Genomic DNA, 27,117 nt, shown 5'->3' on the forward strand with positions numbered 1-27,117 from the left:
TGGGACAAGAAGGCATCTCTGACAGTGGCATCAAGAATCATAGTGGAAAAAACTTTTTTTAAAAAGACTTTATTTATTCATTCATGAGAGAGAGAGGCAGAGAGGCAGAGAGGCAGGCAGAGAGGCAGGCAGAGGGAGAAGCAGGCTCCATGCAGGGAGCCCAACATGGGACTCGATCCTGGGTCTCCAGGATCCCACCCTGGGCTGAAGGCAGCGCCAAACCACTGAGTCACCAGGGCTGCCTGAGAAAACTTTTAAAGCAGATAGATCAAAGGTGTTGAACTTGTAAAACAATCTAAGTAAATGATGAACTGAACTTTGCCAGAGGCAAAAAAGAGCAATAGTAATGGGAAGTGTTGATACCACCTTCAAAAGGATGCCCCATTTATATATAAGGAAACTTAGATCATCAATTAAAATTATTAATGTTTCCACTTAGCAGTGGCTCTCAAACTTTTTAATTAAAGTAAATGTCATAAGCCCTATTAATTAGTAGCTTAATTTGTTTCTTTATGACTTAGGAAACAAAATCCAGCTCTAACTTGAATAATTTTTAACTTGAGGAGAAGGGAGGTAGAGCAAAAGAGGTTCTCTTGAGAGCATGAAATTTTCAAGGTCTGGGTGTTCTGACTTTTAGGACCTTATGTGACTTTGGATGGGCCACTTTAAACCATAGCAGCCATAGTTTTCTCATCAGTAGAACGCATAAATTACAGTAATTGTCCGTAGCCTTTTCAGCACTGTAATGGGATCAGGGAAGAAAGTAAAGATGTATAATGACTTGAGGGGTGGAGTATCTATGTGCTCTTGGCAAAAGTTGAAAGAAGTGAAACAAAAAAGATTTGCATTTACTTATGCCTTTCTGTTTTTCTTCTTCCTTCCTCTGGACCAAACTAAATATTTGTTCCAGCACTTCAACCACTCCTGTCAAACATTTAAATCTCTTTAGCTTTTACTGTACTTTAGTAGCAAATCCAACACCATTTCCTTCACTTCTAAATCCACTCCTGGAGAAAACTCATTATCCAGAGTAGTGACCACTGTAAGCTCAGGGGCCTACTCTCAACAAAGCTTCCAAGCTCTCTGGTCATGTCAATGTGGGTCCAGTTTAGGCTGTCTGTCATTCTTTGTGGGATTTGCTTCAAATCTTTACTACTTACTCCTCTCTCAGGATAGAAACTCGTAGCTATTCTTTTTCACCATCAGCAAGACATCTCCAAGACTCCATTGCGTGACTCAGAAGAACCCATGTTCTTCATTTATTTGAGACCAATTCTCCCATGTGCACTCTGGATCCATTCTCTCCCATTTCAACTGTCTCCCCCATTTATGTCTCTGTTTCATAAAATTGTATTATTTTCTTTATTCATATTTTCCCCAATGTCTTGCCTCTGGCCATATATTCTCCCTCTCTTTGAGTAATCTTATTTACTCCATAATTTCAACTACCACTTATATCCTGGAATTCTTCTAGTTACATCAGCAGTCCAGAATGTTGCTTTGAACTCCAGACTTATCTATGTAATTACCTTCTGGATTGTTCCACTTGATTTCTCTCTCTCTCTTCTTTCTTACCACTTAGGCAATGAGTTCTATCACTTCACTTATTAACCATTGCATAAGTATTTTCATGAGCCTATCAATTTTCCTTATTAACTATTTCATTAGTTTAACTTCAATTAAACTTCCTGCTACTGCCAAATCATTTAAAACAAAAATGTAATTAAGTGGTCTCATGTTTGAAATCCTCTAATGGTCCTCATCAAATATAGTTTAGATGTTAATTCCTTGATGAGATACACAATTTAATAAAGGATTTGACTCCTGCATCTATCTCTGTAGCCTTTTGTTTTCCAAAGCAAGTTCAGAGGAAGATTATTTTGTGGAAAGTTGTGCATGATGGGATACAGGGAATAGGAAGGGAATGGAGGGCTTTGTCAAGTCCAAATACATTTGAGAAACCACTGCTCCTTTTTTTACTCTCAGAGTAGTGGTTTTCAAACTAGTCCCTGAGCTAGTAGCACCAACATTATTAGGTCCTTCATTATATATGCCAATTTTCAGGCCTCACTCTAGACCTGGTCAATCAGGCCCTCTGATAGGGACTGCCAGTGTGCTATCCAGCAAGCCTTCCTAACAATGCTGCTAAACACTAAAATTTGAGAACCACCATCTTAGAGAATCACAGTGCGCATTAGTATATTACTCCAGGAATCTAGAAATAACCTGTTTAACTTTGTTTTAAGCAAACATTCTCTCAATTTGTTTGAGCATGGACTGTGTGTGTGTATGTGTGTGTGTGTGTAAATAATACTAATATCCACTAGAACCAATCATAGAGAAATACACATTGTCAAAAGTTTGTAGGCTCACAATGCTAGTAGTAATTCCCCGGTTATGTATCTGTTGTGTACTTTTGCATTTCAGTATCCCCTTGCTTTACTAAATTCCTTCTTCCAACCTTTCTCTGGCCAACTCTTTAGAGGAAATGTTTCAAAATTATGTACTTATTAAACAAATACATGGAATGCTGCACATTTTATAACAGACTTAGAAATGTTGCTTAAGTCCCATGTTAACATGAAGATGGCATCTGTTATTTTGATACTTATTTTTTCATGTAATGGTTTTCTCTTTATGGAATATCTTCATATTTTCTCATTTGATATTATAAAGGTGTAGTGCATATCTGCTCAGCTTGTCTGTAAAAACTTTTCTGTATTGAAATATCCTTTATAAACATGACCATTGAAAACTTTCTCTGGCTGATCCTACAGCCCGGCAACTTTTACGCATTCAAAAATTCTCTCCTGTTACACTCTCACAGCTTTTCTAGTCCCTTTCTTCAATAATGTATTAAGGAAATAGTGTTTCGTCACTGTAATTCTAATGACCATAATGAAAATCGATCTGCTAAGTTATAGTTTTATAAACTGAATTCCCATTTGTTCATTGTCATTAATCATGATGTATTAAACTTATAGAGTATAAGCATAAATTATAAGGTATATTTTTATTATGATAAATATTAATTTGTAAGGGTTTCAGTAAATATTAGTGTACTTATGACTAGCTTCCTATATTTCTACTACCATTATCTTAATTTTTCTGACCATAAGATCAAATGCCCTAAGACTTCAAAGATATTAATAAAGTGTTGCTTACAAAAATATTAATCTTTAAGAAATCTGGTATGTGTTTAAATATTCATGATTGTATCCCATCCTTTTAAGTATGCAAGCTATTGAAGTGCACTATTAAATTAGGGAAAACTCGATTTATTATGATGTCATGTGGTATGTAAAAACTTAATGATTCAACATCCAGTTTGGTTTATTCTGGGGCAACATACAGAACTTGATGAAAAATGGTACCATCTACAATCCTCCAATGCCATAAAAAAGAGTAATGAAAGTAGAATTTGTGACAACTAAGGGATTTTGGAATTAATACGTATTCAATTACTTTGTTCTCTCCTTCTTTCCATATTACTTTTTGCAGATGACAATAAGTGACTCTGATGCTAGACATGTCATCTAGAATCATTTGCTTTCATTTAATCTCATTACTTGAAATAAGTTAGACACATAATTTGGCTGTATATATGTCATGATGGTTAATGACAGTTTTAATCAAGTTCAGATACATTTGAGAAACAAATGCTGTGGCCATCAGAACTAATTTTATTTACAACCTTTATAATATACCAGGTTTTCCTGATTTCTAAATACATCATAGAGGAAGGAATCTATTGAACTTAAGATAATAAGTAAATAATCACATTATTGTGGCAATAATAAAATCTTGTTCACCAAAGAAAGATAAATTTAAACTGAAAATGTAACTTGAAAGTAGGCAAAGCTGGATACTTGTAAGCCTGTATTGCTGCCTAATTTTCTTCTTGAAGATCTTCTGATGTGCCTTGATATACCTTAGGAATAAAAAGAGGAAACCTACCAAGAAGTTTCAAGTGGTTCTTCAGGACCACATATACAAGGTTCCTAAGAACCTCTGGAGAGTGGTAATCTGAAATAATTTGTGCCAGCCACTATTTTTGGACTAATTTAGCTCTCCAACACTTAATATCTATTGTATTTTGAACATAAAGGTAAATTAGCACTTGGAAGCACCCTAGGAAAATACATGTCCCTAAAGGTATGTTATAGTCTGTGTATGAAGGTTTCTAATAGTAAGTGGATTCAATATAAGGCTATGTTTTAACTGTAACGCGGTGACGACTCACTCAGATCAGGTTACATGTCTTAGCATTAGAAGATATGTATGCAACCATTCTGCAGAGGGTGGCTGGTCTTTGGAGGAGACATCATTGGAAATGGCAATAATTTGGGCCAAATAAAATCTAATCCACCTTTTCTACCAGAAAACCCATGAATTTCCTGAGCCACAAACTGAAGTTTTCAGATATCCTGGACCTATAAGCTTATAAATCATTTGGCAAAAATAATGATGGGAGCCATATGCTTCCTACCTATTTGTATACTTGAATGAAAATTGTTTCTGCCTTTATCTTTTTTTGCCTAATTGTTTATAAAGTAAATGTAAAGGAAGTGCTCTAAGAAGAATACCCACCAAACAAAAGAATTGTATGTATTGAGTATGATGTTGATCTGTGAAACATACAAGATCCTTATTGTACTCTGTTCATCTCAATGTAAACTTAGATTATCCTGGACTATACTCTCAGAGTGAAAGCTGGAGAATTCATGAAACATAATAATCAAGGATTCAAATATGATTTAAATACACATACACACACAAGAAAGATAGGTAACTTTTAGTTAACTAGATGCATTTGTGGTCTAGGCCATTCTTGGAACATTTATATACTGTAGAATTTAGCGATAGACTTTGTAACCAGGCAGTCTTGAGTTCTGCCCACTTACCATAAATGTGACTGTGGACAAAATATTTAGGCAAGATAAATTATAAACACGCACACACTCATTAGGCAGGCTAAATTATAAACACATACACGCACACACACACACATCTTGTACACACAGAATTCAACCTCCCTCCAAAGGGATAATTTCTACAATAATTCCTAAGATCATCAACTGCAATTAAGAAAGAGCAACTTCCAACTCAAAATCAAAGGATGTAGAAATGAAAGCCGGGCTTGGCCATTGTGACTTTATATTATGGAATGTCATTCAATGAAGAAAGGAAACCTGAATTTAATAGCGTTGGCTCACATGATGTAAGAATGTTTCCATAACCATTTTTCTTTGATCCTTCCATTTCACAGTGACAAACTAAAGTCATACCATTTAATCTTTTCTTTTACATGTTGTGTGACCTTGTGAGCAGAGTAAGAAACATGACATTCCTCGAGACGATCAGGGACCAACCACCAAGAATTTGGATTTTTGGCCCCAACTTATTACACTGATGGTCACTATTATTGATGAGGATAAAACTGCCTACACACCTGTCCTGAATCAGTAAGTACACTGTCTTGGAAATGAATGGATTTTATTCCATTAAAGTTATGAAAACATAAAGTATTTGAAGCATGATTTATCCTCTCATGGTTTATACTTTCATTGGAAAAGTTTGTTTTCCAAAATTAAGTTATGTAAAGCAGCATTTTTCTACTTTCATCAGTAAATATCAATTTAATGGTGTTATGATTTTTTAGTTTAAGCCCCATTGAGTGAGATTGTTTGGGTATAGAGACAAATATTTCCCCAAATTTATTTTTATTTGATGTAGAGTTTCTTCTTTGGTTCCTTTCATAACTATCTCCTGTCTCAAAAAAAAAAAAAAAAAAAAAAAAAAAAACACTCTAAAAAACTATCCCATTGCATTTCCCCTAAAACTAAGAAGAATGTTGAAAGGTTAGTATTGAACATATTTCTTTGTGACTTTGTAATAATAAAGATTTGTCAAGAGAAAACCTGCTTTCAAAATAGTTCTATACCATGTATTTATTACGATATTTAATGGAATGAATCAATTTCTCAAATAACAATGTAACCCTGTGCCTCCATGCATATAATTTACAATTTATGAGCAGATAGACAAGTGGATGAATTAAAATTCATAGCTATTCTAGAATAACAGATTATAGAAGAGTCTAAAATTATTAATCTATTAAAATGCCACTTGCTAGGAGACCTTGGGCACATTATCTAATTACCCTGGGTCTCGGTTTCCTCCTAGATTTCTAGATAATATCCAAGACCCAGTCCAACTTTAGTGTTGCATGTTTAGGATTTATTTTATGCCCACATGTTGAGGGCTCTACAGCAAACACAAAATAACATCTGAATCTGCCAACCAGGCGCTTGCAATGTGATTAATAGAGCATCCTGACATATTGGTAATACCTGAAATACTCTGGGCAACAGGGATAGCAGATAGCAGATAGCAGACAAACCATGTAGTAAAGTGTGAAGTAGACTCAGACTTACTATAGAAAACTGATTTTATTAATTCTCTATAATGGTCAAGACAGGGTCAAATAGCTTACTTCGAATCCAATTGTAATTTCAATTACAGAAGGAATAAATTTAAGATCCCCAAATTTTCATCCTTGCCTTGCTTCTTAACCATTGATTTTCACCTGCCTCCAGTTCCTAATTGTGGAGAAATTGGTCCTCTTTGGTATGCAACCATGATAGCATCATTAGGTTTATGTTTATACTTTCTTCTCCCTTTCCCTGTTATACTCACCCAATATGCCTGAAGACCAGTGTCTCCTGATGACCATCTATGGAGACTGTGCTGTTTTATTTTTCTTCTGATAGCTTAGGATCATATCTTCTCTTTTACTTTTTTACTATTTTTAAAGGTTTTAAGTATGTATGTAGAGAAAGTGAGAGAAAGCACAAGCAGGGGAAGGGGCAGTGGAAAGGGGAGTGAGAATCTCAGGGAGACTTCTCCCTGAGCTTTGAGCCCCATGTCAGGCTCAGTCCTATGACCCTGAGATCATGACCTGGGCTGAAATCAAGACTCAGATGCTTAACTGACTGAGCCACCCAGCTGCCTTTCTCTTTTAATATATGCAAATTCACTGTTCATTCTGGTCAGCTTTATGGAACATATATGTTTTCTCTATTTTTTTTAAATATTTTATTTATTTATTCATGAGAAACACAGAAAGAGTGGCAGAGACACAGGCAGAGGAGGAAACTGGCTTCCTTTGGGAGCGTGATGCAGGACTTGATCCCAGACCCCAGGGTCATTCCCTGAGCCAAAGGCAGACACTCAACCATTGAACGACCTAGGTGTCCCCCTTCATTTTTTTAAAGATTTTATTTATTAGAAAGATAGAGAGATAGTGAGCAGAGGTCGGGGAGAGGAAGAAGCAGGCTCCCTGCTCAGCAGGAAGGGCTTGATCCCAGGACTCTGGGATCATGACCTGAGCTGAAGGCAGACTCTCAACCAACTGAGCCACCCAGGGGCCCCTCTTTCATTCTTTGAACCTTCTTTAAGACAGAAGAGATTCCCTAAAGATAAGGAGATCCATACTTACTTTGTGCCCTTGAGCTGGGTTAGGCCATTTGGTAAATGACTATTGAATGAAAACAAACATCTTAAAAAAGCTAATTAAAAGTTATATGACAAGATTTTATTTTAATCAAAGAAATTCTTTACATTTACCAAATATCAGAAATCCAGGTATAACTAGTAAAAGATACATCATAAAATCATGGAATCAATTAAAGTTTACCAGAATTATTTTTAGTCATATTCTTTGAAACATATACAAAGATTTTATTTGACTTTTTGGAAATACATTAAAAGAAATGGAGAAAATACATTTAGTTATGGCAGAAATAAAATTTAAGGGATCCCTGGGTGGCGCAGCAGTTTGGCGCCTGCCTTTGGCCCAGGGCGCGATCCTGGAGACTCGGGATCGAATCCCACGTCGGGCTCCCGGTGCGTGGAGCCCGCTTCTCCCTCTGCCTGTGTCTCTGCCTCTCTCTCTCCCTCTGTGACTATCATGAATAAATAAATAAAATCTTTAAAAAAAAAAAAAAAAAAGAAATAAAATTTAAATTATGAACTAAATTAAGTCTACTAAGTATAAAAAAGAACAGTGAGGGATCCCTAGGTGGCGCAGCGGTTTGGCGCCTGCCTTCGGCCTAGGGCGCGATCCTGGAGACCCGGGATCGAATCCCACGTCGGGCTCCCGGTGCATGGAGCCTGCTTCTCCCTCTGCCTGTGTCTCTGCCTCTCTCTCTCTCTCTCTCTGTGACTATCATAAATAAATAAAAATTAAAAAAAAAAAAAAAGAACAGTGAGACAAGGAAAAGAATATGTTTGTTTTGTTTTTTATTTTTGTTTTTAATGCCAGAGTTTAGAGTCTTTTTTTTTTAAATATATATATGAAAACCAAACCCTAAAAAAGTCTTGAATGCCTTCCCTGTATTTGGAATCTATGTTTTATGATTGTATTTGCTCAGATTTTGAGGATGTTTTAAAGACTTATTCAAATTTTATGACAATTTATAATAATTATAGAAGGAAGAATTAAGAAGAGGGTTTTGTTATACTAATATATATCCAGGCATATATATTGGTTGAATGAATGAAGAAATTAAAGTAAACCTGTATATGTAATTGACATTTGTTCTTTCTATTCCGACTTCATTTTAAATTGGTGCCCTAGATTATTTAAGCAATATTTATTCATATATTAAAAATTTTACAAAGTAGCTTTCTAGATGCTAATAGAAAATTCACTATTTTATTGAAATTGAAAACCATTAATTAAAGTATTTTCAGATCTTTAGGTGTGGTTCTCTCTCCTTTCTTAACATTTATTGTAGTATAATTGAATACAATAAAACTACAAATTTGAATTATACAATTTGATTAGTTTTGACATACGTATCTAGCTGCAAAACCCTCACCACAATCAAGATAATGAAGTTATTTATCACCCTAGTAAGTTTCCATGTGCCTTTTGTAACCTACCGCAGGCAACCATTGCTCTGCCTTCTTGATACTGTGAATTAGTTTAGAAATTTTACCCCTTTGTAAAAGAGTCATATGTACATTTTTTTTTTGTCAGACTTCTTTCACTCATTACCACTATTCTGAGATTCAAACAGGTTGTTGTGCATAGCAATACTTTGTCTCTTTTTATTTCTGAGTAATATTCCACTGTAAGATATACCCCAAAGTGTCCATCCATTTGTCTTTTAGGATTAGGGTTAGGGTCACAATTTGTTATTGTTTTTCTAAATTAGGTTTTTTGTGAATATTTGTTTATAAGTTTCTGCATAGACATATTCTTTCCTTTGGGTCATGTGGTAGGTACATGATTAGTATTTCTTAAAATTGCCAAACTACTTTCCGAAGTGGTTGTGCATTGCCAAAACTTAGTATGGTTAGAATTTTAATTTTAGCCATTCAAATAGGTATGAATAGTGGCATCTCAGTGTGGTTTTAATTTGCATTTTCCTAAATGCTGATATCAACCATCATTTCATGTGCTTAATTACAATCTATGTATCTTTGATGAAGTATCACAGATACTCTTTAAAATCTTTCTGCCATTTCCAAGTTGGGATGTTTATCTTTTTATTAGTGAGCTATAATGGCTCTTTATATATACTAAATAATTGTCCATTGTCAGATATAAATGTTGCAATATTTTCTCCTAGGTTGTGACTCTCCATTTTTTACTAGTATCTTTTGAAGAACTTTTTAAAAAAAATTGATGGAGTAGTCTAATTCTTTGATTTATAATTTGAGCTTTTTGTATCCTATTTAAGAAATCTTTTTAACAATCATGTCAACTTTTAATAACTTTTTTCTTCTAGATGTCCTATATGGAGGTCTAAGATTCATTTCAAGTTATTCTTTGTGTGTAGTATGATATAGAGTTTAAGATTCTTTTTTTTTAAGATTTTATTTATTTATTCATGAGAGACACAGAGAGAGGCAGAGACACAGGCAGAGGGAGAAAGGCTTCATGCAGGGAGGGACTAGATCCCGGGACTCCAGGATCACGCCTTGAGCCAAAGACAGATGCTTAACTGCTGAGCCACCCTGGCATCCCTAGAGTTTAAGATTCTTTGGGATTTTCTTTTGTGTGCTTATCTTTCCAGCTCCACTTGTTAGAAAAATTATTCTTTCTCCATTGAATTAATTTGGGAACTTTGTCAAAAAATCAATTAACTATACTTATTAGAGTCTAGTTCTGTACTCTGTTTCATTGCTTTATTGATCTGTATATCTCTCAGTTTAGGGATGATGAACTTTTTCAGCTTTTGTTTATCTGGAAAACTCTATCTCTTTCAATTCTGAAGGACAGTTTTGCCAACTAGAGTACTCTTGGTTGGCAGTTACATTTTTTTTTCCTTTCAGCATTTTGGATATATCATCTCACTCCCTTCTAGGCCACAGAGTTTCCTCTGAAAATCCACAATAGTCTTATGGGGGTACCCCTGTGTGTAACAAGTTATTTTCTCTTCTGTCTGTTAAGATTCTCTTTAATTTTTTCTCTTTCTTGAAGTTCTCACTTTGTTCATGTGTTGATCTCTTGACCTCAGTGAGCATCTTTACAACCATTATTTCGAATTCTCTGTTGGGTAAATCTCTTACCTCCATTTCATTAAAATCAGTTCCTGGTGATTTAACTTATTTTTTGTGTGCTTGTTTATTACATATTCCCCTGTTTCTTCATTTTCCTTTGCTCTCTGTGTTGGTTTCTCCACATTTGATAAAACAGCCACCTTTCTCAGTCTTGACAGACTGGTTTCATCAGTCATGCCAGCTTGAGCTCCAGGTTGTCTTTCAAACATTTATGATTGTCCAAGCCACCAGCTTTGTCTTTGTGTCTCCCGTAGTTGTAGTTGAGAGTTTGTTAAGATTTGGCAATATCCCAAAAGAAGGGTGGGGATAGCAGTCAGCACCTAGATACAGGCTAATGAGAAGCCAGTCCCTTAGGCAACCACTGAGAAAATATGCAGTTAAGCCCCTTCCAGGGAGAAACTGAAAAATGGACGTTTTTGCCCATTTCCTCTGCACTGAGCCCTGGTGTATAGCCATGGATTTGGGGGAGGCAGGGGGAGTTCCTGCACCTGTTGAAAAGCTGGTGCTTTATTTGTTATAGTCTTGTGGGACTCATGAATGCAAAACCCATTGGCTATCAGATGTAGATTATCTGGGGACCCATCCCTGGGTAACAGCCATAAATTGGGATACCAAATATGCAGTAAAATCCTTTCAGGGAAATACTGGCAATTTGTTTTTGTTTTTGAAGCAATCCAGAGGGAGAACATGGGAGAAGTGCCCACCAGTTCCACCAAGCTTTGAGAAAGATCTCAGCCAGCTCCTGGATGCATGCTAAATTAACAGCCAGACCCTCAGGCTCATAAAGTATACAGTCAAGCCCTTTCCAGAAGACTGAGAGATGGGCATTTTTGCCTTTTCTTTTGGGCTGAGCCTTGAAAGGATAGCCATAGGGAGTGCTCACAAGACCTTTAACAACTGCTTCTTTATTTGCTATAATCCTGTGAGTCTTGAGGATTCAAGCCCCCAATTGGCTTTCAGAGCTAGGTGTTTTGAGGACTCCTCCCTCAGGTGGGAGTCTTAAAAGTTGGAGAACTAGGTGTACAGTCCAAACTCTTTGCTCCTCAGAGAGAAGATGGCAGTTGGGGGTTTCCTCTTGATTGTATGGTGTTGTGTCATGAGTGGAGTTTATGACAAGACCATGTCGCAGTCTTTCCTACCCATTTTGATATGGCTCTTTTCTCATTCACCGGATGTGTAGGAGTCACTAAGATACTTTCCAGGTTTCTCTCAGAGGAAATTGCTCCATGTGTAGTTGTACACTCAGTCATCCATGGGTAAAGGGAAGTTCAGGATCTTCCTCTGTTGCCATCTTGGCCCTCTCAAACATACTTGTTCTCAACTGAGCATCGGAGTTTGTGTTTTTCAGAGAATTTTTACATTTAATCTAAGCAGTCAAATTTGCAATCGTATATTGCTCATGACATTTCCTTATTATCTTTTTAATGTCTACAAAACCAAAAGTCATTTCCCCCCTCATTCTTAATATTGCTATTTTGTATCTTTTCTCTTTTTTACTGGCTAGACAGTTATGAATTTTAATTAGTCTCTGAAAAAAAGATTTTGGTTTTATTAAATTCCTATATTGTTTTTAGTTTCAAAGTAAATTTGTTTCTTTATTATATTCTTTCTTTTGTGAGGGAGATAACTGGTAAGTAGCTACAGCAGTGAACCAGTGAAGAGATATGAGGGCCCTGTATAAAATGATGGAAAGGTAGGATCAGATTTGAGAAATATTAAGGAAATTAGGTATCTTTTGGACTAATTGCATTGAGTGGAGTGTTAAGAAAGAATGCAGAGCCTATGAAGATGATGTATTTATGGGGCACCATTAATTGAGTTAATAAATTCAGATGAAAGTATCTATTTAAGGAAGTACATAGTGAATTATATTTGGGTATGTGGAGATTTGGCTATCTGTCATTTCCATGAATTAAAAGAATTAGGCAGCTGTGTACTTAGATGTGAAAATCCTTTAGATTGTCATCCAGTAAATGTACAATGTGGGGGGGATTTACTATATGTATTGAAAAGTAAGGAATATTATTTATTTTTAATTATTCATAAAATTTTACTCCCAATTTATTTAAAGTATTGTGACTTTACACGTCATTTTGTTTTTATAATGCTCCCCAAAATATAAGCCAAAATATGTTTCCTCTATTCTGTGATCCTATGTGTTTTTATTTTCTTTTCTGTGATTTTTTTAGCTTCCTTCAAAAGCATACATATATTGAAGGTTGAGGTTTTTTTCTATATTAAGAGTATATATCAGGACCTAATGTGTTGAGTAGAAAATGGACTGGTTTACAAAGATCTATTTGATATGCAAGGATAAAGGATGCTGCTTTTATTTTCCCAAGGCTGTGGGATGAACTAGAACATTATTTGCGAATTATTATTATTTTTAAAATTTTTATTTATTTATGATAGAGAGAGAGAGAGAGAGAGACATAGGCAGAGGGAGAAGCAGGCTCCATGCACCGGGAGCCCGACGTAGGATTCGATCCCAGGTCTCCAGGATCGCACCCTGGGCCAAAGGCAGGCGCCAAACCGCTGCGCCACCCAGGGATCCCTATTTTCAAATTATTTTAAAAATTGAATATTTGCTGTAATATATTTATCATAAATATTTATTTTTAAGCTACTTTAAACAAGGACTTGCATCTTGTTCTTTCTGTTTTGGAGTTAATGCTGTTCAAAATATTAAAGCTGTTGATTTATTTGTTTGCACTGTGGCTTCCATTTGCAGTAACATGGATGAACCTTGTGGGTATTAGGTTAAGTGAAAAAAGGCAGACTATGAAAAGCAAATACCATTGATTCCACTCATAAGTAGAATCTTAAAAAGAAAGAATAAACAAAAAGCAGAATCAGACTTATAAATACAAAGGAAAAAAACTGATTTTGCTAGAGAGGAGGAGGATAAGGGAAATAGGCAAAATGGCTGAAGAGAGTGAGAATTACAAGCTTCTAGTATCAGAATGAATAAGTCGTGAGAATGAAAGGCACAGCACAGAGAATATAGTCAATATTTTAATAGCATTGTGTGGTGACAGATGGTAGCTACACTTGTGGTGAACGTAGCGTAACATATAGAGATATTGAATCACTGTGTTGTACATCTGAAACTAATGTGTCAACTATATTCAAAAAAATTTTAATAATAAGTTTAAAAGGTCTTCCAAAAATGTTCATCATTCTAAAAAGTAGAGAGGCTATATAATGCAGCCTTATATCCATCACTCACTTTGAAAAATTACTAAGATTTTGTCATATTTTCTTCATATATACCTTGAGCTTTTTTTTGTTTGCTTAGTTATTGTCCACATCAAGATCTCAGATATTACATTATTTCATCTCTACATACTGCAGTATTCATCTCTACAATTGATGGCTATTTTCTTGCATATCACAATGTCATTATCACAACCAGAAACATTACCAGTGTTGTCATGGCATTGTGTACTCTGTTCCACAATTAAATACTATTTTTTTAAGTGCCTTCTTACATTTGTTTTAATCAGGTCCAAATAAGGCTCACAGACTATATTTGGTAATTATGTAGCATAACTCTTTTATTCTAGTTCAGCTCTCTTTTCTTTTATCCATGCCACTGACTTTTTTTTTTTTAAAGATTTTTTATTTATTTATTAGAGACACAGAAAGAGAGAGAGGCAGAGACACAGGCTGAGGGAGAAGCAGTCTCCATGCAGGGAGCCTAATGCGGGACTCGATCCCAGGACTCCAGGATCACGCCTTGGGCTGAAGGCTGCGCTAAACTGCTTGAGCCACCCAGGCATCCTGTCACTGACTTCTTATAGAAGCCATGTTCATTGTCCTTTAGAATGGTGCACTTTCTGAATTTTTTTGCCTCTTTGTTATATTTAACTTGTTCCTCAATTTATGATACTCCCCATATTTGAACATGAGCTCCAAAAGCTCTTTCAGGTTCCTTTTATTTATCTTTTTCAAGATATCAAATAGGTGGCTCTGTGTACTTCATGCTCCATGAAGTCAAGGATCACATTAAGTCTGGTTGTTGCCTCTGTGGTGATGTGATGCTAAGATTAGGCAGTGCTGGCAACCTCATCCCTCCACTCCAAAGTTCTGTATTCATTTCTCCTCTAATACTTTTATGTATTTATAATAATTTCAAAATCAGTAATTCCATTAAGGACTACAAAATTGTGGTTTTATATTACTCCTTCAATATTTATTAGTTAGATTTTTTCTGTAAAGAAGAACTTCCCTTTATCAACTAGGGCTACTTACTCGATTATCCTGAAATAGAATAAGGACAGAAAACATAGGGTATTTTTTAATTTTTTTCTTTTAGCTTGAAGATTTTTATTCCATTTTTTATTTCTTGTTCTATTTACTTTTATTACTTTTCATTAACATTCTCATTTACATTTAACAAATACATATTAAATACTCAATATATGTCAGGCACTAGGCAGAGTTGGAGCCCTGAAGGTTTAATTGGAAAAGAGATATGTGCAAAATTAAACACTGGTCTTCATTGGTTAATCATTGTGCCTGCCACATCACAAGTCATTCTGGAATTAAATTCTTCCCTGCATAGCCCCTTGTTGAGATAACCTAATGAGAAAAACTTGGTTTGTTTTCTGGAGCTAGGCTAAGAAATTCAGAGAATGAGACAGTTGACAAGGAGAATAGACATTGAAAGGTTACAGTTTGGGGAATAAGTGTAGTAAGTGATCTAAAATTAGGAATAAATCTAAATGACATATAAACAGACGACAGGAGATAAACAACATGTAAGGGGAATAAGGCAATTGTCAGTGAAAGAGGAAAAAGGATACTTGGAAAGAAAAGCAGCAATTATAAGAGTAACAGAGTCATGGTATTCGTGGATTTCTTGAGTGAGGATCTCATCTTTGGTCATGTACTGCACTCCTCTGACTGCCTTCAACTCTGAAGGAGATACTTGTCCATGGTTCTATGAGGACTGACTCTACTAGTCATTGTTCTATCTGTTAAACTGAGTTCACCTTTCCTTGGGTTTCAATAAATATGGCAATGCAGTTTATCTTATTTCTCTTTTATGCAAATTATGATTACAAAAATTACCTGTTAATTATTTCCAGTTAACTTGAGTCTCTGATTCTTATAACCAAAGTAGCATAACATGGAATGACACATGTATTCCACTGTAGGCACAGTTAGGTTGCTGCTGAAGTGTAAAGCAGTGCTTCAATTTGAATTGTCAGAAAATGAGCGAACAATTTAGTTCCTATAAGGAATTTATTTCCTATAAGGAATCAGCTCTGCAAAGCTGGGGTTTACAGTGTGGAGAATAGATATAAGAAAATCCAAAAATCTGAGCTAAAAGTATCTGACTAAAGGTACAAAAGAAGCTATTTTGAAAGTTTTTATTCATGCTAATTACAGTCAGTTTGAATTTTAAAACAGATCAGGTGTTGCTCTGCAAATTCCCCAAACCATATATTATCTGAGAAGATTAAGAATAGTTTTCTAAAAGTAAAATGGTTTTCTAAGTAAAAATGCTTACTACGAGTTGTACTAATTCAATCACTTGTGAAGATTTCAATTTTCTATCACTCTGCATGCACATCATAAAGAAAAGGTTCATCTTGGATTTCAAAGGTTTATTATGCTTACCAGATAATTTAGTTTCTATATGTTCTAAATATTACCATTATCATGTAGGGAACTACAGGGAATTAAATGGAGCCAGGTGCTATAATAAGCATTTTTACAGTTTAACGATTGAGTTAATCCTAAACTAATTTCCAATGATATCAGTACTATTATCATCCCCAAATTGTGGATGATAGAAACTAAAGCCCCACAGAGGCTAAGTAACTTTCTAGATCACACAACTAGTAAGTGGCAGAACCAGAATCTCAATGACTCTTTGAATTAACAACAGGATTAATTGTAAAGTAAAAATCCCATGAGGAAAATGATGGGTATTAATCCCTCAGTTCAACCCAAACATTTCTGATGTTTTCATGATTAATCTAGATCTGGGCACAATAAACCTGTATCAATAATGACTCACAAAAACTTTGAAGTGCAACATATGCCACATGGCACCAATTGCAGTTGTACATAAACCAATAAAAAAGTATACACAATGTGTTATTTATCAGAGGAAAATGTTAATAAATAGTGTGTACTTACTAGCACCCTAAGGAGAAACTATGAAATTTTCCCCCCTCAATTCACTGCTTAAAAGAACTTTGCTTCCTGAACAATTGAGATAGATAAAAATGATCAATTTTTCACTGTGGATTAGGTGCCAGAAATGTTAGAACTGAGGTCCACATTTAATACCTATAGAACCTAACAGCATACATTTCTATGTCTAATCTCATTTTATTTTTATAGCTTCATTTTTCCTTTCTCTACTTTCAAGGCAAATCACACTTTACTAATCTTGTAAACTGTCTTAATATTTTTGAATGAGATAAATACATGATAAGTAAACAAAAAAGGACTGTGTTTTAAGTATTCAGAGAAAAAGATGGCTTGAGTGGTTTAGTGGTCTAATATTTTTTGAGACAGAGGAGCCATGAGAAATTAGAAAAGTTTTGTTGTCTTTCAGTCTGATTTACACATTTCAAAATTTGGGAGGTGAAACTTAAAACATAGGGCCATTATCAGGATTTGAGGAGATACTGTATACAAAGTGGTTAGCCTGGAGCCTGGCATTGCGTAGATGCTCCATAGATGTGAATCTCTGTTCTACTGCCTCAAGCTTCCTGCCCTACAATGCAAATATGTGGAGTTGCTCTTCTCCAGGTCTCTAACCTGGAGGTACCAGGGGAGCTTGAGGAACAATTATCTGGACTCAGTAAATTCCATTTATTACTCCCCACCACCCCACACATATACACACACACATAGCCCAAGGTTGTAGGTCATTTCTGGCCATTTTCACCACCTCTCTGCTGAGAGGTGGCATTTTCATTGCTTTACAAAATGTTAATAGTTAACCTAGATCTAACTTTACTTTTCATATTTAAATGAAATATGTATTTAAAGATCTTAGTTCATTAAAATAATGCCTTAGGTTGTAAATGTAAATAAAGAGAAAAAAGATAAAAGGGTAATTGGGTTTTAACAGTGTTGGTGATCTATTTGGTTTTGGTACAGGAGAATTTAAGTACAAAAGGAAAAACTTTCCTTTCCTTCCTGTCACCCAAGGAAATGTTCAATTAGATGAGTTTGCTCTCTGAATACTTAAGCTGACTTTGATCCTTAACTGCAATATTCTGATATGTTTTAGATTCCCTTTAATACAACTTTAACTTGTAAGGCTAGTTGATAATTTACTGGTAAAGTCCTGCTCAATTAAGTTCATTCCTCTTGGCTGTTCCTTCTCTTCATAATGATGGCCATTAATTGCACTAATGTATGCCAAGTATTCTTAAATGGAGAACATATTAACAAAAGCTGATTTTTTTAAATAATGTGAAAAGAGCGCAGCAAAGTAAATGTCTCATGAATTCTGACAGTGATAATGAAGTTTCAGTTGCATGTATGACATGCAGTAACAGAACCATTGCTTACTCATTTGTAACAAAGAATACTTTTCTTCAAAGACAACCTTTGCATATCAAAATAAGAATTCGCATTTAATGGAGTCTAATCTTGTCTGTTGTGACTAATGAATCGGTATTATCAAATTTGGCAGTAGTAGATTGTTTTTCTTATTTCACTAAGAGATTTGCAGATAATAAATTGGGTTATTAAATTACATCTCATGGGATTCAAGATTTAAAACATTTATGTTTTTTATTAATTGCTACAAATTAAAAACAGGAGACATTCTAATAATGTTGGAATAGATCAGCTGTTTCATTAAGCCTCCTTTTAGAAATGATAGACTAAGTTAAGTTATAACTGCTTTGAAAATGAAGATGTGGAGCTATATATTAGAGAATTTAATTTGTGTACAGCAAAACCTCACAAATTCAGATCAGTATGAGGAGAGCCAACTATATTTTTAAAATATGAATAATGAAATATGAAAGGGTAATATGTCATATGTGTGTTTGTTTTAACTTTTAAGTATATATAATACTTGGGAAGTTAGGGAATGGTTGTGGAAGTCAAAACCTCTTCCAAACTACTTGTTTCAGAGTTTGGAATTTGTGATTAGCATATAAATCATTAGAGTCTACTGGTGATTTCTGAAGTTTGTGAAACCAGTTTACTCCTGTGAGTACTAAGAATTTCCCTCCGCAATCAAGTTTATTGCTGTTAATCTTATTAGCAACTTGTTTTTTTTCTGGAGACTAAAAACTAGCAAATTCAAATGTAAACTTCCATTTGGTTTCTTTTTTTTTTTTCCATTTGGTTTCTATGATAATTTTGTTCACATTAGAAATCAACGGAACTTAAATAGTGTTTTCATCTGTTTCATTTATAGTTAAAATTTTATTATCAGCAAACCTTTATTGAGTGCTCACCATATGCCAGTGGCCATACAGAGTATTTTTTTTTTAAAGATTTGTTTATTTATGATAGAGAGAGAGAGAGAGGCGCAGAGACACAGGAGGAGGGAGAGGCAGGCTCCATGCTGGGAGCCTGATGTGTGGGACTCGATCCTGGGACTCTAGGATCATGCCCTGGGCAAAGGCAGATGCTCAACTGCTGAGCCACTCAGGCTTCCCTAGGACACATTTCTTAATCTCTAATGTTCTTGAATCTAAAATGAATATCATCAGAGTTACCTTTATATCTCTTCTAAGTATAAAAAAAGAAAGAAAGAAGAGAAACATCATTAAATATTTTCTGCTTTATTGGAGAGATCATGAACTCTGGGAAAATAGCTCAGTGCTGAAATTCTGAGCACCAATCACTTACTTGTCAAATGAGAATATTAATAATCAAATACAGATTTGTGAGAAATAAAAATTTTAAAAATATATACTTGGTAGAATTCCTATTGATTTTATTTCAAAAGAGAAGTGATTTTAAAAATTTTGTGGTAAAAAATATATGTGTATATATATATATATAATTCTGTGGTTATAAAAAATATCTTATTCAGCTTCACAGAGCCATAAGGCAGAAAATAAAAGTTCTTATGTTTATGCATCATTTTTGTAAAGAAAATAAAAAAATATAAGAACCCACCTCACTTAAGCCTTATACATTTTCAGTAGTTGGGTATATTTTTTTCTAGCTCATGTTGTCTGTACATATAAGCATTAAGATTGATTTAATGTTTATTAAGCACATATTAAATATATATAAATTATATTTGTTTTGCAATATATTGATCGTATTATGTATACTTACTTGTAATTTGCTTTGTTATGTAACACTGCCTGATAGGCATCTTTTTGTGTCAATACAAGTAAATCTATCCTGTTCTTTTTGATAGTTGCATATTATTCTGTGATTTCATATAACATCAGGATGATGTAGCCCAGAGAGGGGACTCCTGGGATACAGGACAGAAGGGAATGGGAGTAACAAGGTATTGGAATTGCATGAGCATTGGAAGCCCATAGAGTGTCATTAGAAGACCTTTAAAAAACAGGCTCGAAGTCCTAATTTTTTTTTTACCATATATTTTTTTAATTTGTATTTATTTATGATAGTCACAGAGAGAGAGAGAGAAAGAGAGAGAGGTAGAGACATAGGCAGAGAAGGAGCAGGCTCCATGCACCGGGAGCCCGACGTGGGATTTGATCCCGGGTCTCCAGGATCACGCCCCGGGCCAAAGGCAGGTGCTAAACCGCTGCGCCACCCAGGGATCCCTTTTTTTTTTTTTACCATATTTTAATGTTTTCTAATCTCAAATTTTTTCAGTTAAAAATGTTCACTATTTTATGAAAATTTCATTATTATAAAGGTTTAAATATCTCTTTTCCTATGTTTTTTAAGCTTTTGTGTTCCTCTTTTTAAAGCAACCATTCATTCCATTAGCCATTTTTTCTAATATTCATCTTTTTCCTGTTGATTTGTAACAGTTTCTTTTATATTAATACAATCCCTTTGCTTTTTATATATATTGTATATGTTTTCCTAGTGTGTTGTTTTTATTTTAAATGGTGGCTTGGTTTGGTTTAGGTTTTGCCATGTTGAAGATTTAATACTAGTGATAAGATCCTTTAACCCACAGTTTTTCAGGAATGAAAATTACACTTGACATTGATGGATTATGCAACTGAGAAAGTCTTGAGATAAACAGCTAATTTTTAGATTTCTTGTTTTGAAGTAATCTCATTAAAGCATCCATATTAAAGGAAAAAATATTTTAGGATACGTTTGGAGTCTTTTTTTTTCTGGTAATTACAACCATTAACTGGGTTACAGAGCTTATCTCTTCCATCAATTGATATTTTTTTTATCTCAGTGAATTTCTTATGATATACACATGTGTTTACTAGGAAAGCATGTTGGATATGTGATGACCCTCTCCCTCAGAAGCATTAACTAGTTTAGAAATTGATGAAATAAAAACCACATAGTTATATAACTAATCAGCATTAAGATATAAAATATGTTTATTACCCCAAAAGTTTCTTCATACTCCTTTATAATCAACTGTTCTTCACACAAGCCACTGGCAACTGCTGATATATTTTCTGCTGCTTTTTGTCTTTTCAATGTATTGGAATCATGGTACGTAGGCTTTCAAATCCAATTTCTTTCATTCAGCATTATTCATTGAGTACTCATCTGCATTGTTACATGTATTGATATTTTATCCCTTTTTATTGCTTGTTAAATTACATTCTGTGAATCTATGAATCTACTCCTGCTGATTTATCCATTCATCAGTTGAAGGACATTGATGTTTGCAGTTTTTGGTGATTAAGAATTAAGCAACATGTACAATTTTTGCTATAAATATAGTTTCATTTCTCTTGGATAAATACCTAGGGGGGACTGCTGGTTAAATGTAAGTTTAACTTTATAAGAAATTGCCAAATTGCTTTCCAGTCTGATTCTAACATTTTCTCAGCCAAAAATGTATGAGCACTCTAGCTCTCTGCAACCTTGCTAGCCCTTGGTATTGTCAGGATTTGTTTTGTTTCATTTTGTTTTTAAGCTGTTCTAGTAGACGTATAGTGGTATCACATTATAGTTTTAATTTGAAAGTACCTAATGGTAATGTTGAACACATTTTCACATGCTTATTTTTCATCTAATTATCTTCCTTGCTGAAGTGTCATTCAGATTCTTTGCCCGCTTTTGAATTTGGTAATTTTTTTTGTTATAGAGATTAGGGAATAATTTATATATCCTCGGTAAAATTCCTTTATCAGATATGTGTTTTGCAAGCTGTTTGCTCCTATACCATTGCTTATGTTATCATTTTCTCAACAGTACTTTTGAAAAACAGATTTTAATTTTCATAAGGTCCAGTTTATCAGTATTTTATAATTTGAACTTTTTTGCATCACATCTAAGCAACCATTGCCTAATACAAAATCATAAAGATTTGCTACCATGTTTTGTTTTAGAAGGTTTTATAGTTTAAGGTTTTATATTTAGGTATGTAATCCATTTTGAGTTAATTTTTATATTTTGTAAAGTATGGGTCAATGTCTATTTTTTTGCGTATGATTACCAAATTAGTCTAGGATAATTTGTTGAAAGCTACCATTTCCCCCATTAAATCAGTGGGACATCTTACTGAAAATTAACTAACCTTGAATTTGAAGATGCATCATCTTAATTACTATATCTTATAGTAAGCTATGAACACAGGTGATGTAATGCTTTAGCTTTTTTTTTCTTTTAACAACACTTTTCTTCATCTTTTGCTTTACCATGTAAATTTTAGAATCACTTTGTCAGGTTCCACCAAAAAAGAATCCTACTGAAATTCTGATTGAGATTCATTGAATCTTTAAATCAACTAGGGAAAATTTGACATACTAAGAATACTGAGTATATCCATTCACAAGTACAATATATTTTTTTTTCATTTATTTAGGGTTTTTTTTGGTATCTCTCAGTACTTTGTAGTTTGCTTCATATAAATCTTGTACATATTTTCTCAGATTTATACCTAAGTATTTTATAGCTTCTGGTGCTATTATGAATGATACTATTATTTAAATTTCAAACTCCAATGGTTCATTGCTAGTGTATAGAAATACAATTATTTTGTATATTGACTTCATATTCCATGACCCTGCTGGACCAAGTTAGTGGCTTAATTTTTAGTTTTTAGGTTTTTTTTTTTTCCCTGAGGATTCCCTACATAAATAATTGTCTGCAAATAGAATTTTATTCCTTCTTTTGCTATCTATATGCCCCGTCTTATTTGTTTTTCTTGTCTTTTCTTAATCTCTAGGAATGCCAGTATAATGTCTAATAGGAGTAGTGATATAAATATAACTACTATGATCCCGGACTTAGTATGAGACCATTAAGTATAATGTTAGTTGTAGGTTTTTGTACATTCTCTTTGTAAGGTTGACTACCCTCTAACTTCTAGTTTTCAGAGTTTTTATTTGTTTGTTTATCATGAATGAATGTTAAGCTTTGTCAGATACTTATTCTGTGCCTACTGAGATGACAACAAGTTTTTCTCTTTTTGTCCATTAATACAATAAATTACACTGCTTCATTTTTGAATGTTGAACCAACATTGCATTTTTGGGATAACTCTCTCTTGATCATGATGTATAATCCTTTTTATATATTGTAGGATCTTATTTGCCATTTTTATTGAGGAATTTTTCAACTATTTTTATGAGAGATATTATTCAGTTTTCTTTTTACATAATGTCTGTGTTTTTCTAATATCAGATCATTATAAAGTGACTTAATATGTTCTTTATTCCTGATTTAAAAATTAAAATAACCAATTTCCTCCTTTTATGAGCTTAAAGCCCTCTCGTTATGTTCTATCACTTATAATTTTGTTGCTACATAATTGTTACATAAAAATTAATATGCTACATATTGTGTGATATTAGTGGCTATCCACAATGAAAACTGTTGAAATAAATTGCTTGCCTAAGGTTATTTTTATATCCATAGAGTAAACTTTAATATTGAAAACTAATTTGCATATATTCGGGTTATATTAATTTTCCCATCATAGAAAGTATTCTGAGTTTAAATACTTGATAAATGTACAGATTCTGCATTTAAGCTTTGAAATATCAATTGACATTATTAGACAAATTGATGGCAGTTGGTAAGGGATATCTGATGAAACACTTGCTTTCAGTGAAAAGTTGGGCTAGAATAGTTTTTTTCTGTGTCAGTGTTTTGTTTTTCTTACTTGAGGTCATATTGAGGTCCTGTTAATTAGGCAACACTTCCTACTGCATTCAGAATTGTATTACTCTTTTTTTGATTTAAACTCAAAAATATAAAAGAATGTGAGAGCTATTTTTGTTTCTTAACATATTTTAGTATATATTATTTTTTGTATATATGTATATATTAAATATTTGTTAGAACAGAAAATGCTTTCAGTCTTAACATAAAGTTAAGACAACCCTCTGCCATCAAAATGCTTCAGTTGTTCTTTCTGAGGATTTAGATTCCTTAAAAATGTGGAACTGGTACAGTTCTGAAAGTCCTAAATTTATTGTGTGTAAAAGTAAGGCTGATTCATGTTTTTCAAAATGTATCACCGGAGTGATAGATAACCTGTAGCAATGTTTTTGGTTATTGGCATGTGGTATTTTCAGTATAATGAAAAGACTTAGTCATTGTATCCATTGGGTTTATATTACTAGGAGACTTATCCTAAGACTGAAAACACATACAAACAGAATGCATATTTAGTAGCAGTAGGAATCTTAATCCTAAAGTTTATTTGATCTAAAACACAGACATGCTCGGGATTTCTCGAGTCTTGATTAATGGGTCCTCAGTGGGCCATTTTACCAGGGCAGTGAGGAGCCTTCTCAAAAAGTTTATTTTAAGCAAATAAAGAATGGAAGCACTCAAGTGTGCTTTAAGGAAAATGGCTAACAGATGAATGTAAGGTGTTGTTTTGGGTATTACCTGGTGTCTGGTACTCAGAGTATTATGCTCTATCTTCAAAATTGAGATATATGAAAATAGAGTGCTTGGTAAAACTAAAGGGACTCTTTAGAACAAATGCATAGCCTAAGACATCCATCAGAAGCCCCAGGTATCACTACTTCAGATTCATGTTAGGGTATCTATTTTCCCAGCACCAAATAACTGTGTTTATTTCCACACTCTGGTACGTAGCTTTTCCTCTACCTGTGAAAGTCTATGAAGAAAAATCTAATAAATAAAAGTATGAACTATATAACAATTACTGTGGCATATATGTCAAGCGACATATTTCATTTTTTAGGCACATTTCTCATTTTGATGTACTAATATATATGTTTGTTTTAGATTTCCTCAAGAACTGAACATGGGAAAAATAAGTGCTGAAATTATGTGGACCCTTTTTGCTCAAGATATGAAATATGCACTGGAAGGTAATTATAAATATCCATATGTCTTAGAACACGTGTTTTAGGTAAATTGTGATTTTTTTGTTCTTGATTTTAAATGTAAAGAATTGATGCATTAAAATGCTGTGATTAATTCTAAAATTTATTTCCACATTGTAGGCAAATAGACGTCTCTGAGTATATAAAAGCCCTAAAAAACATACATGTTTAATCAAATCATCTAAGTTGCACGATCATAAGTATTTCACTCATAGTATAATACTCAGATGTATGCGTACCATATGGCAGTTCATTTACCAAAGCAAGCCATATTGAAGCGTGAGTAACTAATATTAGTCCAGAAATTTGTCTACATAGAGTTGAAAATTGTATCCATGGCTATGAAAGTTAAAATCTGACCAAAGTTTTCAAAAAGACAATGGCAAGGCTCTTTGCCAGAAACTTTGTTCTCAATAAGTCCAAATCTCATCAGGGAAATAGAGATCTTAAAATAGAACTCTAGGGGCACCTGGGTTGCTCAGTAGATTAATTTTATAACTCTTTTGGTTTGGGCTCAGGTCATGATCTCAGGGTGGTGAGATCCAGCCCCCTATCCAGAGTGGTCAGCTGTGCACTCCGCATGGGGTCTGCATGGGATTCTTTCCCCATTCCTCTCACTCCCTTTGGGCTCCTCTCCCTGCTCACATGCATGCATGCATGTGAGTGCACACATTCTCTCTCTCTCTCCAAATAAATAAATAAATAAATATATACACATATGCATATATACATATGTATATATATTTAAGATATATATCTTAAATAAATAATCTTTAAAAAATAAAATAGAATTCTAAGTTAAAATATTTTGTCAAATATCCTTTGAGCTCTCACATTGTTTAGCGTTAGAGAAGCAGAAGCCAGCCTAGGTTTCCTGTCCTCTAGCAACTTACAGTCTAGAGGAAAACTTTCTTTCCATTTGTTCAACAATATATATTGAGCCCCTAAATGCTAAATATCCATCCTTGTACTCAGGGTGGAGGATAGAGCAGTGAACAAGATGTCCATGGTCCCTGCCCTCAACAAAATTATGGAGGGAAGCCACAGTTGATATGAGGTGATTGAGGTTAATGATAATAGAATGTCTGGAGGAAAAGCATCTAACTCAGATTTGGGACAGGAGGACAATGCAGACTTTCTAGAGGAACTTCCTCTGAAAAAGTGTTATTATTCTGACAAAGATCTGAAGTACAAGTAGGAGTTAGTTCTGGGAAGAGATGAGCAAGAAGCATCTTTGTGCTGTCCTGGCAGAGGACAGAGCATTGGCGATTAGAGTGAGCACAAGGTACATTTGAGAAAAGTGCAGGCAGTCCTGTGAGCAAGAGGTAGCAAGAAGAGAGGCTGGAGAAATTGTCAGGGACCAGCATGCAGGACCTGGTGGGCCATGGTGAGGAGTTTGACTCTCTGCTAAGAAAACAAGAAACAGGGATGCCTGGGTGGCTCAGTGGTTGAGAGCTTGCCTTTGGCCCAGGGCGTGATCCTGGAGACCCAGGATCGAGTCCCACATCGGGGTCCTTGCATGGAGCCTGCTTCTCTCTCTGCATGTGTCTCTGCCTCTCTCCCTCTCTGTGTCTCTCCTGAATAAATAAATAAAATCTTAAAAAAAAAAAAAAAGAAAACAAGAAACAGTAAAGGGATTTCAGAGGTACATATCTTGTTCAGATTTGCAACTTAGAATAAGCATTTTGACTGTAATATGAAAATAGATTAATAGGTAAGACTGGTTCAGAGTTCGTGCTCATTGTATCACTGTTTTGTTTGTTTGTTTTACCGTTGCTAAAATGTAAACATCATGTATCAACCCCATTCTCTTTGGTTTTTTTTTTTTTTGCCTCCCACCAACCACATCCTTTCACACCACTCTGCTTCAGTTCTCTCTCTGAAATCTAGGAGACTCTTAAGTCAAATGGCAAGCACCAGTACACTAGGCCAATACGTTTCTTCAACTAGCATGTGCTCCCTTGGTTCTATTCCTTACACTCCCCCATCCTTCTCAAATGTCTTTCTGGCATCTCAAACTTTATAAAATCGACAAAGAATTCTTAATTTCCCCTGTCAAAACCCACTTCTTCCTCCTGCACATATTGCAGTACTGACGTGACCA

At 34.5% G+C, this 27,117-nt stretch overlaps 1 protein-coding gene across 1 annotated transcript in view; it reads left to right on the top strand.

The window, feature by feature from the left end:
* UNC13C (unc-13 homolog C) overlaps nucleotides 1-27,117 on the top strand; it is a 540,818-nt gene that overhangs the window by 334,242 nt on the left and 179,459 nt on the right. Inside the window, exons 17-18 of the mRNA XM_049104442.1 lie at nucleotides 5,332-5,465; nucleotides 24,913-24,998. Of these exons, the coding sequence (XP_048960399.1) occupies nucleotides 5,332-5,465; nucleotides 24,913-24,998 (220 nt within the window). The remainder of the gene's footprint in view (nucleotides 1-5,331; nucleotides 5,466-24,912; nucleotides 24,999-27,117) is intronic.

The sequence above is a fragment of the Canis lupus genome, chromosome 30 (assembly GCF_003254725.2).
Source record: "Canis lupus dingo isolate Sandy chromosome 30, ASM325472v2, whole genome shotgun sequence".
Lineage (NCBI taxonomy): Eukaryota > Metazoa > Chordata > Mammalia > Carnivora > Canidae > Canis > Canis lupus.